The sequence below is a fragment of the Elephas maximus genome, chromosome 1 (assembly GCF_024166365.1).
Source record: "Elephas maximus indicus isolate mEleMax1 chromosome 1, mEleMax1 primary haplotype, whole genome shotgun sequence".
Classification (NCBI taxonomy): domain Eukaryota; kingdom Metazoa; phylum Chordata; class Mammalia; order Proboscidea; family Elephantidae; genus Elephas; species Elephas maximus.
Genome location: NC_064819.1, coordinates 174,846,830 through 174,859,344, shown reverse-complemented (window position 1 = coordinate 174,859,344; position 12,515 = coordinate 174,846,830). Strand labels below are relative to the sequence as shown.

The 12,515-nt window shown below is 41.6% G+C and overlaps 1 protein-coding gene across 5 annotated transcripts in view; it reads right to left on the bottom strand.

Annotated features, from left to right (window-relative positions):
- Nucleotides 1–489: 489 nt before the first annotated feature.
- The window catches only part of ARMC2 (armadillo repeat containing 2), a 146,024-nt gene continuing 133,998 nt past the window's right edge, over nt 490–12,515 (bottom strand). For 4 of the 5 annotated variants that reach the window (XM_049895423.1, XM_049895684.1, XM_049895510.1 and 1 more), the window contains one exon: nt 490–3,124. In XM_049895423.1, coding sequence (XP_049751380.1) covers nt 2,967–3,124 — 158 coding nt within the window. In that variant the 3' untranslated portion in view covers nt 490–2,966. The remainder of the gene's footprint in view (nt 3,125–12,515) is intronic. The other variant, XM_049895594.1, reaches the window with a different exon arrangement.

The following is a 12,515-nucleotide window of genomic DNA, read 5'->3' as shown; positions in this document are numbered from 1 at the left end:
CTTTTTAACTTTAATTTAAAAGCCAATTAGGTTTTTATTCTTCTGATAGTTTAGCTATTTCAAATTAGTTTTGATAAATAATTGATAGATACGTAGATAAATAAAACTTGTTAGATAAGCATGTTTTCTATCATTAAGGTAGTCTAAAAGTCTATTAGCACCTTTGTGAGTATGTGAAAATATCATGGGATAGCCAAAAGCAGGAAGGTAGTTCCAAGTTGTTCAGCATGTCTGACGGAGAGGTGTAGAAGAGTGGAAGTAGTAGTAATGGTAACATCAGAACCTGTCTTAACTTCAGGAGGTATAATGTGAATCAAGTTCAGCCCAAGGTGATCTCTATGAGGTGGAGGTCAGACGTATCTCCAGTCTCCAACCTTTTTACCAATTCTGACACAAGCCGTCCTTCCCATGGCTCCCTCTGCTTCTCTTTTGGGTTTGATATTCGATTGCAATGGCCACAGAGAACTCACAGACCATACTTACAGTTAAGTGGTTTATTAAGGAACAGGGTACCACGTGGGATCAGGATCAACAGGCTATAACTCAGAATCAGAAAGCATGTAGGCAAAGCCCCCCTTTTTCAGTGCACGACAGCTCTCAGCTCTTCTGGACCTTGTAGGCCTCCTCTCAGCCCTGACGACAGATTCTTCTTGGCCCTGCCGTCTGTCACCACCAGCTCTGCCACTGGGCCCCTCCTGGGCCTGTTGCCATCTTAAGTGTTCAACAGCCCTTGTTTTGTGTTACAGCTCTTTTAGGAGGTTCCTTGCCTCCTCTCTCTCTGCTGTTTCTCCTTTCTTCCTCCTGCTGTTTTCTGCTGCTTCTCTTCCTGCTTCTTTCTGTCTCAGAAACCTCTGTGGGGATGGGTGCTTAAATACACAAACCCCTTGTCAATTTCAAGGCATGGCACTCCCACCAAGGTCACAAATTGACCAATCCCTTTTCAGTGGGCCACAGACACTTCATGTGCCTAGTAGGCTATACCTCACCTTATTTGCATAGGCTATTGGTCAGTCCCTGCAAGTTGTATACCAATCAGAGGGCAGGGTGCAGCCCAGGGCCAGGCAAAAAGTATCAAACCAAATTTTTCTTACAACTTACCCAGGAAATGTCAATCAACCTGGACAAAAGTAACAAACCCTCTGGGGTAGAAAACTAGGGCAGAGGCGACTCCTCAGGGCTTAGGGGAAAAATATCTCAAGCTGTTTTCCAACTAACCAAGGCAAAAAGCCCCATAAAGGAACTCATTTCCCACTAGGTGGGATGTAGTATGAAGAAGAGCAAGTGTGATGGTATCCTAAAACCAAAAACCAAACCTGTTGCCACTGAGTCAAATCCGACTCACAGTGACCCTATAGGATGGCACAGAACTGCCCCATAGGGTTTCCAAGGAGCACCTGGTGGATTCCAACTGCTGACTTTTTGGTTAGCAGCCGTAGCTCTTAACCACTACACCACCAGGGTTTCTGATGGTATCCTAGCATGAGTTATATATTATAAATTTTGAGGGGGCTGTTTTAGGGGAAAAAAGTTTGCTTTTCTTCACTGCAAGTAGAATATATAGCCTGGTAGGAGTAAAATAAAGACTTAGATCCTTAAATATTTTGGAGAGATTAACCCTTCAGACTTCAACTGATTTCATCTAGTGCAGTGCATCTACTAGCATATACTCATGGACAGACAGATTACAATAAAGTCAGTCTCTCTACAGGGCCTTGCTGAGCCCTAACCAGGGATAAACTTCAGACTGGAAGAGCCCTTGGAAAGTCTGTTTTTCCTGGAAATTTCAGTTTGTTCTAATAAGTTCCAAAAGCCAGTCCAGTGTGGGCTGCCTGCCCTCATACCCTGAGTCTTGGTATTTTGTAGGATGAGAAATGAGCTGTTGTTAACAGCTTTTCTCCAAGCAGAGTAGTATATTTGCTCTTATTTCCAGGTCTCCTTCATTTGTCTAGTATAACAACAGTAATCTCAATTTCTTTTTTTTTTTTTTAATCTAATCATTTATTCAAAGGCCACGCCTGTCCTACAAAGAATGGCAAGTTAATAAACTAATTGCCATCACAATGCTATAATGCATTGAGCACCCCGCTTACACACTGGGCATTGTACTGGGCAATTTGCTCACTTAATTGTTTGTTCTAGACCACACTGTAAGAAAGTAGACATTCCCATTTTGCAGCTGAAGCTCAAGAAATTGAGTTATGTGCCCCAGGTCCTCAGCTGGCAAAGGAGAACTAGGATTCAAACTACTCTGCCATACACCTATGCCGACACTCTTTCCAATGCATTACATCACTTCCCTAGTCACAGAGAGTTACAATCAGAAAGGACTGTCTGCTCCAGGCATTTTATTTCAAATGAAAAGACAGAGGTAAACTACTTCTCTTTTTATCTATATTACTTATTATTAATAGAGTAGATGGCCCAAAGCAGTCTTCTCTAACTTATATCTGCTTATTCCTCTTAATATGAGAACCAGAAAAATACCAGTACTTACTCAGAAAGTTTATTTTTACATGTGTTAAGAATTAGTGTAGGTGCTTATATAGTAATGTGTTCCATTTGTACTGAACACCATTCTTTTTATACACAAAGTCTAATGGTCTACATTGCACAGTTCACTTAACTAATGAACTGACCACCATTTAAATTCTATAACTGTTAAACCAGGATTTAAAGACTGAAACTAAATTATTTAATAGAGAATAGGGAAAAAAAGGCTCTTGCTTAGAAAAACTCTGCATGTATTTTCAACTTACATTGCTCACAGTAGAAAGAATAACATGTTGTATATTCATTTTTCCATAATAGCTAACAAGGGGAAATGCTTTTTTTCTTTTAACTAAAATCAGTACCTGGAAAACTTTTCAATACTGGTTAACACTGGGGGAAAAAAGTTCACATTTATTATTGCTTTTTAAGAATGAAGGAGACCTGACTTCCTGTTTCTGTTGTTAATCTGCCTCACGTTAAAAAGAAGGAACGGGCAGGGGTTCCAGGAAGGTGTGATGACTCTGAATTCGGTTTAGAAGCTGCTGTGCCACAGGTTTGAATTCTGTTTCCCAGTGGACTCTGTGATAGTTTTTTAGGTCTTGGTCAAAACTGCCATCCAGTGCTAGTTCTTCATCTGTATCAGAAAAATAAAAATTGCAACAGTTATTTAGAAATGTAATCCCATTGAATAGAGTTTAATTTTTTGGTGGCATAAGTCAAACTCATCCTGGGCCATCTTTAATACCAGCATGACACAAGATGGGATTTTAGGGTTAAGAGGGTTTTTTTGTTGTTGTTGTTTTGTTTTAACTAGAGAAGTTCTTTACCCTCTTCTTTACCAACACTCTAAAATAAGTATGTTTTAGTCTCTTAATAAAAAAGGGCAATGATCTTTTTTTTTTTTAATCCTAGACTGAATGGAGCTTTTATTTCAGCTAATTTCTGAGTCTTTTTGTATAAGTTCTCACCCAAAAGTCAGATCACAATTTTTCAGAATAAACAAATCATTAATAGGTTACTTCCTTGCCTGTACTTTGGAAAAGTTAATTATTTCAGTGGTTGACAGATAATAAAAGGAGTCAGGGAATCTTTTGGAGAAAATAGCTCGGTTTAAACACTATTGAAAAATCAGATCTTTGCTGGCTTCATAGCAGCCTGGGACATACTTCTTTGAAAAGACAAACCCCCAACCCCTCTTCAATAATGGTGAAAACTGGGGGACCTTGAAAATCCCAAGGAGTATTAGAATCCCAAACAAGACCATGTATAATACAGGAAAAAAGCACTTGTAAAAACAGAACATAAAATTACAACTTTAATTTACTTCTTAATCCAATTCTGTGAATACCCTGAGTTCTGTGAATACCATAAATATATCCAATCCAAGTAGGAAGATAAATGTCCATCAAGGTTTCTGAGCCTACCTGCCACCACACTGGTACTTGTTTATATTGCACCTCACCCCCATGACAGACTGCAGAAAGGTGCCTGGCCTGCCAGTCCGGAGCCTGGCTTTTCTATTTCCTAGGTCTGTGGCCTGAGGCAGATTTCTAAAGCGGTAACCACTAAGTCCTAAAATAACCACAAATGTTGCTACTTACGTAATTTGCAAACTTTTTTTTTCCTCCCATAAGGCCAATTAAAAATCTATTTTATATATATATATATATATATATTACATATATATATATTCTACTCTGGCTACATCGAATTCTGTACACTAAATATTTCTGTACACTTGATGTGTACTTCAGCACTTTTGCGTTAAAGTTACTACCCAGGATAAGATAAGGGCATCTGGAATAGTCTGGAGTAACCTCCAGTTTGTTCCTCCTCGGCTGACAACCAAGTGGACAGCTATGCAGCTCTGAGATAAATTCCAGGCAGCCAAACACTTCAGCAAGCCTCACCGCAGCAACCCTGTAAGCAAACCTGGATCTCCCCACCCAGGAGATAATCTCAGGACATTCAGGGGAGGGAAATGCAGATAGTGTCAGAGGCCTTCAAAGCCCTTCCCATTTGGCTTCTTCCGGACAAGAGGAGTCTGCTGGATACTGAGTGGTTTCAGATTTCTTTGTCCTAGTCCTGCTTACTCTTCTAGATTTTCTGAGCACCAATCTTTTGTTAAAAAATGAATTCTCCTGTTTTATGGCCTTCCCTCCCAACTGCTTTGGGCTGAGCACTGTAGTCAGGCACTTAGCAGTCCTGTTTAAAATGTTTAGGTTACTTAGAATACTAAAACTAAGCATTCTGCCCATGTAGGATGAGGTGGTTTTAGCAGAATCTCTGCCTTAAAAAAAAAACACTAACATGAAGAGAATGTTACTTTTATTGAGGTTCAGCCTATAGTTAGTTAAGCCACACTTATACTGTATTGATTCTAAATTGGTTTACACAAGGTGGCAGAAGAGTGGCCAAGTAGCTACAGGTAGGAGAAATGCAGTCTGAAGTTTCAAAGTAAATAAATATACATTTGGAAACCCTGGTGGAGTAGTGGTTAAGTGCTGTGGCTGCTAACCAAAGGGTCGGCAGTTCAAATCCACCAGGCGCTCCTTGGAAACTCTGTGGGGCAGTTCTACTCTGTCCTATAAGGTCACTATGAGTCAGAATCGACTCGACGGCACTGGGGATTGGGGGAGAATACATTTAAAAAGTACCATATTATACTCAGTATTAAATTTAGGAACTTGTGCTGCAAAGAGTGGCAGAGCCTGATGGATTGACTCTACAAACAGAGTAGAACTGCCCCATAGGGTTTCCAAGGCTGTAAATCTTTATAGAAGCAGACTGCTACATCTTTCTCCCGAGGAGCACCTGGTAGGTTCAAACCACTGACCTTTCGGTTAGCAGCCGAGTACTTAGCCACTACCACCAGGGCTCTTGAAGAAAGATTTAGGTCTATAATTTTCAAACTCTTGACTCTAACCCATAGTAAGAAATACATTTTACACATCATGACTTTGTATACAGATACATATTTAAATAACAAATTTTTCATAATAGAATACTTACCCTTACTACATAGAGTACACTCTGATATTTCTTTCTTTGCTACTTCAGTTTTTTAAAATGCTGGTCATACTTCACTAAACTGATTTCAGAACCCACAATGTGAGATGTGCTGATTTAGATCGCTAATGGGTGTTAAGTTTTCTTTCTGCACAGCACACTTTCAAATACTAGAATTTTTGGCAAGGTATTAGGATTGTTGTTGTTGTTAGGTGCCGTCGAGTCGGCTCCAACTCACAGCGACCCTATGCACAACAGAACGAAACACTGCGCCATCCTTACAATCGCTGTTATGCTTGAGCCCACTGTTGCAGCCACTGTGTCAGTCCTGCTCGTTGAGGGTCTTCCTCTTTTTCCGCTGTCCCTGTACTTTGCCAAGCATGATGTCCTTCTCCAGAGACTGATTCCTCCTGTCAACATGTCCAAAGTGTGTAAGACGCAGTCTCACCATTCTTCCTTCTAAGGAGCATCCTGGTTGTACTTCCTCCAAGATAGATTTATTCATTCTTCTGGCAGTCCATGGTATATTCAATATTCTTTGCCAGCACCACAATTCAAAGGCATCAATTCTTCTTCGGTCTTGCTTATTCATTGTCCAGCTTTCACATGCATACGATGTGACTGAAAACACCATGGCTTGGGTCGGGTGCACTTTAGTCTTCAAGGTGACATCTTTGCTCTTCAACACTTTCAAGAGTCCTTTGCAGCAGATTTACCCAACGCAACGCGTCTTTTGATTTCTTGACTGCTGCTTCCATGGCTGTTGATTGTGGATCCAAGGAAAATGAAATCCTTGACAACTTCAATCTTTTCTCCGTTTATCATGATGTTGCTCATTGGTCCAGTTGTGAGGATTTTTGTTTTCTTTATGTTGAGGTGCAATCCATACCGAAGGCTGTGGTCTTTGATCTTCATTAGTAAGTGCTTCAAGTCCTTTTCACTTTCAGCAAGCAAGGTTGTGTCATCTGCATAACGCGAGTTGTTAATGAGTCTTCCTCCAATCCTGATGCCCTGTTCTTCTTCATATACTCCAGCTTCTCGGATTATTTGTTCAGCATACAGATTGAATAGGTATGGTGAAAGCATACAAACTTGGCGCACACTTTTCCTGACTTTAAACCAATCAGTATCCCCTTGTTCTGTCTGAACAACTGCCTCTTGATCTACGTAAAGGTTCCTCATGAGCACAATTAAGTGTTCTGGAATTCCCGTTCTTTGCAGTGTTATCCACAATTTGTTATGATCCACACAGTCGAATGCCTTTGCATAGTCAATAAAACACAGGTAGACATCCTTCTGGCATTCTCTGCTTTCAGCCAGGATCCATATGACATCAGCAATGATATCCCTGGTTCCATGTCCTCTTCTGAAACCGGCCTGAATTTCTGGTAGTTCCCTATCGATATACTGCTGCAGCCGTTTTTGAATGATCTTCAGCAAAATTTTGCTTGCGTGTGACATTAATGATATTGTTCCATAATTTCCACATTCAGTTGGATCACCTTTCTTGGGAATAGGCATAAATATGGATCTCTTCCAGTCAGTTGGCCAGGAAGCTGTCTTCCAAATTTCTTGGCATAGACGAGTGAGCACCTCCAGCGCTGCATCTGTTTGTTGAAACATCTCAATTGTTATTCCATCAATTCCTGGAGCCTTGTTTTTCGCCAATGCCTTCAGAGCAGCTTGGGCTTCTTCCTTCAGTACCATCAGTTCCTGATCATATGTTACTTCTTGAAATGACTTAACATCAACTAATTCTTTTTGGTATAATGACTGTGTATTCCTTCCATCTTCTTTTGATGCTTCCTGCATCATTTAATATTTTCCCCATAGAATCTTCACTATTGCAACTTGAGGCTTGAATTTTTTCTTCAGTTCTTTCAGCTTGAGAAATACCGAGCGTGTTCTTCCCTTTTGGTTTTCCATTTCCAGCTCTTTGCACATGTCATTATAATACTGTCTCCTCGAGCCGCCCTTTGAAATCTTCTGTTCAGTTCTTTTACTTCATCAATTCTTCCTTTTGCTTTAGCTGCTCGACGTTCGAAAGCAAGTTTCAGAGTCTCCTCCAACATCCATCTTGGTCTTTTCTTTCTTTCCTGTCTTTTCAATGACCTCTTGCTTTCTTCATGTATGATGTCCTTGATGTCATTCCACAACTCGTCTGGTCTTCAGTCACCAGTGTTCAATGCATCAAATCTATTCTTCAGATGGTCTCTAAATTCAGGTGGGATATACTCAAGGTCACACTTTGGCTCTCGTGGACTTGCTCTGATTTTCTTCAGTTTCAGCTTGAACTTCCATATGAGCAATTGATGGTCTGTTCCCCAGTTGGCCCCTGGCCTTGTTCTGACTGATGATATTGAGCTTTTCCATCTTCTCTTTCCACAGATGTAGTGTATTTGATTTCTTTGTGCTCCATCGGGCGAGGTCCATACGTATAGTCGCCGTTTACGTTGGTGAAAGAAGGTATTTGCAATGAAGAAGTCGTTGGTCTTGCAAAATTCTATCATTCAATCTCTGGCATTGTTTCTATCGCCAAGGCCATATTTTCCAACTACTGATCCTTCTTCTTTGTTTCCAACTTTCACATTAAAATCACCAGTAATTATCAATGCATCTTGATTGCATGTTCGATGAATTTCAGACTGCAGCAGCTGATAAAAATCTTCTATTTCTTCATCTTTGGCCTTAGAGGTTGGTGCATATATTTGAATAACAGTCACATTAACTGGTCTTCCTTGTAGGCGTATGGATATTATCCTATCACTGACAGCATCGTACTTCAGGATAGACCTTGAAATGTTCTTTTTGACGATGAATGCAACACCATTCTTCTTTGTCATTTCCAGCATAGTAGACTATAAGATTGTCTGATTCAAAATGGCCAATACCAGTCCATTTCAGTTCACTAATGCCTAGGATATTGATGTTTATGTGTTCCATTTAATTTTTGACAATTTCTAATTTTCCTAGATTCATACTTTGTACATTCCAGGTTCCGATTATTAATGGATGTTTGCAGCTGTTCCTGAGTCGTGCAAAATAAATTTGTCAGTGATTGTTATAACAGAATCACCATTCTAGTTTAAGTGTGCTGTTTAGGAACCTCTTATTACCCTGACTGTTCTCTAATAAGACACAGTCCTTGCTATCAAGTATCTACATTGTATCCAGTTCCCTAAAGTGGCTCAGTTTGATTGGAGAAATAAAACTTTCAAAACAACACAGGAGCAGTTAGTCACACAGGCTCATGCCTAATTGCTATTTAAAAAGTATAGGAGGGAGAAAGGAGGACTCAGTGCTTACCGGATACTGAGATTCCATTAAGAGCAATGATATAATTTGGAAACAGACAAGGGTGAAGGTTGAACAAGATGAACATAATTAATATCACTGAACTGTACATGTGAAGATTGTTATATATATTTACCACAATTAAAAAAAAAAACAGTAAAAATAAAAGTATGGATTTTCCTATAGCTAGGCTGACTGCGGGCTTGAAAAGCTGTGAGAAGGGCCTCCAAGGACAAGCAGCATTTGGACAGGCAGGTTGGGGTTATGGCACGTGCAAGGCATGAAGGGGAGTGAAGCACAAGTAAAAGCGAAGGCAGCTTTAAGGGAGAGTTGAGGGAGTGGAGTTGTAGGCTATAGTCCACTGCGACAAAGTGCCTGCCAGGAATGTTGTTCCCCGCTGAGAAGCCCAGTATGCTCACACCCCTTCTTAGCCATCCTTGTCCCACATGGTCCCACCCTCCTGGTCATTTAAGGCTGACTGCCCCAGAATTAGGTGCCAAAGGGAGTGGTTGGTGTCACCCAGTGCGGTAACTCATGATGTAACCGCCACCCCACGCCCTGCCTGGGGTGGGCATGTCTGGCCAGTTAAGGCACCCTGGTGGGTGGAGCAGTGTCTCTCCTACGCAGGGCGAGCGCCTAGCATTGCAGCCCCCCTTCTGGCCCCACCCCCACAGCTCCCCCAGCTCCTCCCCTCTCCCATTAGCTTAGGCATTAGCCTCCTCTTTATTCAATTGCAGGCACCGAAGCCCGACTGCCAGCACCCTAACTGACAGGTAAGGGGGGATGTCCATGACGAGTTACAGCACTGGGTGATGGGTCACACCAACCCTAGTGACGCCACAGCAATGGTCCTCTCCCCTCTTATGGCGCCTGCCCACTTCTGCTGGCCCTGAGGTCATTTTGGTGTTACCCCCTCTGACAGTGTCAGGGGATGCCACCGGCACTCCCGTCCCCACCTAGTGATGCCACTGGCCAAAGGTGGCCACAGAAAGCCTGCCGCAGAGGCAGCTGCTGCCTGAGGTATGAAAGCCCTGCACCACAGAAGACTGACTCACTGAACCGTCATGCCTCCCCAAATGTAAGACATACAGAAAAGTGCACCAGTAAACAGAGAAGACAATAGAGACACAGGCCAGGGACAGCAAGTAGAAGCCTTGAGGTAGCTGAAGCCATGACTAACCAGAAGCCTACAGGGAGTCCGGGGGAGAAAGAAGAGAACTTTATCGGCAACGGCCAGAGTGGTGGCAGAGCAGAGCAGAGCGGGTCTTCAGAATGGGGAGCACAAGAGCAGAGACATGCCTGCTACCCAGGGCTTACCAGGGACTCTGGTTCCAGTTCCTGAGTGACTCTCTGCTTATTTCCAGAATTCCTTCTTCCCTGTGTATCCTTCTTTACACTCCTTCATTAACCAAGGCAGAGGTTCTCAATTCTAGCTCTGTACACCAGACTCACCTGTGGAACTTTTTAAACACACAGATTCTCAGCCTCATCGCAGAGTCCTGAATCAGAATTCCTAGGACTGAGGCCAGGACTGTGTGTTTTTTAAACTCCACAACTGATTCCAGTGCTCAGCCACAGCTGAGAATCACTGAATTCAGGTAACCTGAGCGAGTGCATGGAGTCCTTCGGTAGTGCAAACTGCTAACATGCTCCACTATTAATCTAAAAGTTGGAGGTTTGAGTCAACCCAGATGGGCCTCGTAACAAAGGCCTGGTGTTCTCCCTCCAAAAAATCAGCCATTGAAAACTCTATAAAGTACAGTTCTACTCTGACACACATGGAGTCGCCATGAGTTGGAGTCGCCTCAGTGGCAACTAGTTACTTGGCTGGAACGAGTACATCTGCTCCCTGAGAAAAGTTAATTTTCATGCAGCACAGTATAAAGCTCAGTGACCTAAAATCATGTTCATTTTTTTCTTACTCTGTGTTTTAAAACACACACACTCACAAAATTATATTTACCCAGATAAAGTAAATTTCACAGCAATCTAGCAAACCTAATTTTTTCAAATAACTTCTGATTCTGAGTTCCTGTTTAATAACATATTGTTACAGCACTTAGAGTTGACTAAGCACCTTACTTTTTTCAAGAACTTGCTATGTGTCGGGCACTGTTTGGCTCTTTTTTAAACATCTGCTCATCTAGTCATCCTAACAACCCTGTGAGGTGGACATTAATTACCCCCATCTTAAAGAACGGAAAGGATAAATTCAGAGAGGTTAAGCCCAAGGTTTAAAAACTTGTAAGTATATTACTTAGCCACAAAGTGAAATGAAGTCCTGATATTCACTACAACATGGGTGAACACTGAAAACATTACACTGAGTGAAATAAGTCAGTCAGAAAAGGACAAATATTATATGACACCACTTATATGAAATAGGCGAATGTATAGAGACCAAAGGTTGTTAGTTGTTACCTGGGGTCTTAGTCACCTAGTGCTGCTATAACAGAAATACCACAAGTGGATGGGTTTAACAAAGAGAAATCTATCTTCTCACAGTCTAGTAGGCTAGAAGTCCAAATTCAGGGTGTCATCTCCAGGGGAAGGCTTTCTCTCTCTGTCGGCTCTGGAGGATGGTCTTTGTCATCAATCTTCCCCTGTACTAGGAGCTTCTCTACACAGAAAGGACACATGCTGCTCCAGACACTGCTTTCTTGGTGGTATGAGGTCCCCACTCTCTGCTTGCTTCCCTTTCCTTTTATCTCTTGTAAGATAAAAGGTGGTGCAGGCCACATCCCAGGGAAACTGCCTTTACATTGGATCAGGGCTGTGACCTGAGCAAGGGTGTTACATCCCACCCTAATACTCTTTAACCACAGAGATCATGACTTATAACACATAGGAAAATCACAGAATGGAGAACAGCCACACAATACTGGGGATCATGACCTAATCAAGTTGACACATATTTTGGGGGGACACTATTCAATCCATGATACCAGGAGTGGGAGGACAGGAGAAGGGAAGAAGTCATTGCTCAGGGAGCACTGAGCTTCTGTTAATAGTGGTAGAACAACTTGAAAAATAGTGGTAATGTATGCACAACATGATGAGTGTAATCAATGTCACATATAAAAATTGTTGAATTGGTAAATGTTTTGTTACATATGTTTTTACCACAACAAAAAACCAAAAACAAATACCTTGTAAGTGATAAAACCAGGACTTAAACTCCGAACTGTCTGACAAGCCTCTGGTCTTTCCTATATGCTCTTGTTTGAGTCTCACAACTCCAGAAGGCAGGACAGGAATTATTATCATCCCGGTTTCAGAGATGAAAGACAGGCTCTGAGTCTCTTATTCACATCCCAGCACCAGTGAGAGCCAGGATTTGAACCCAAGTCTTCTGAGTTACAGTGAGCCTTTCCACACTGCCTCATTGACTGTACACAGTGGTTGGGCAATGGTAAGGGACAGCGCCTCCATTTTGGGAAAAGGATTATTGAAAATACTCAATTCATTTACTGACTCAAATAATTGTTTTTGGATTTAACTCAGGATAAAAAAAATGGAAATTTTTTTAAAGTAAGATACCATCCCTTTGTTTTGTATTCTTCTTGCTTTGTATCAGTGAGCTCCAACCTTTTCAAAAATACAGACTATACCATAATGTCAAGTAGTTTCACTGTAAAAATGACATGGAGGTGGCATCTGACCTCCTCTAACTTCACGATGGGGAAGGAGAATCAAGATTGACAGCCCAAGGCTGATTCCTA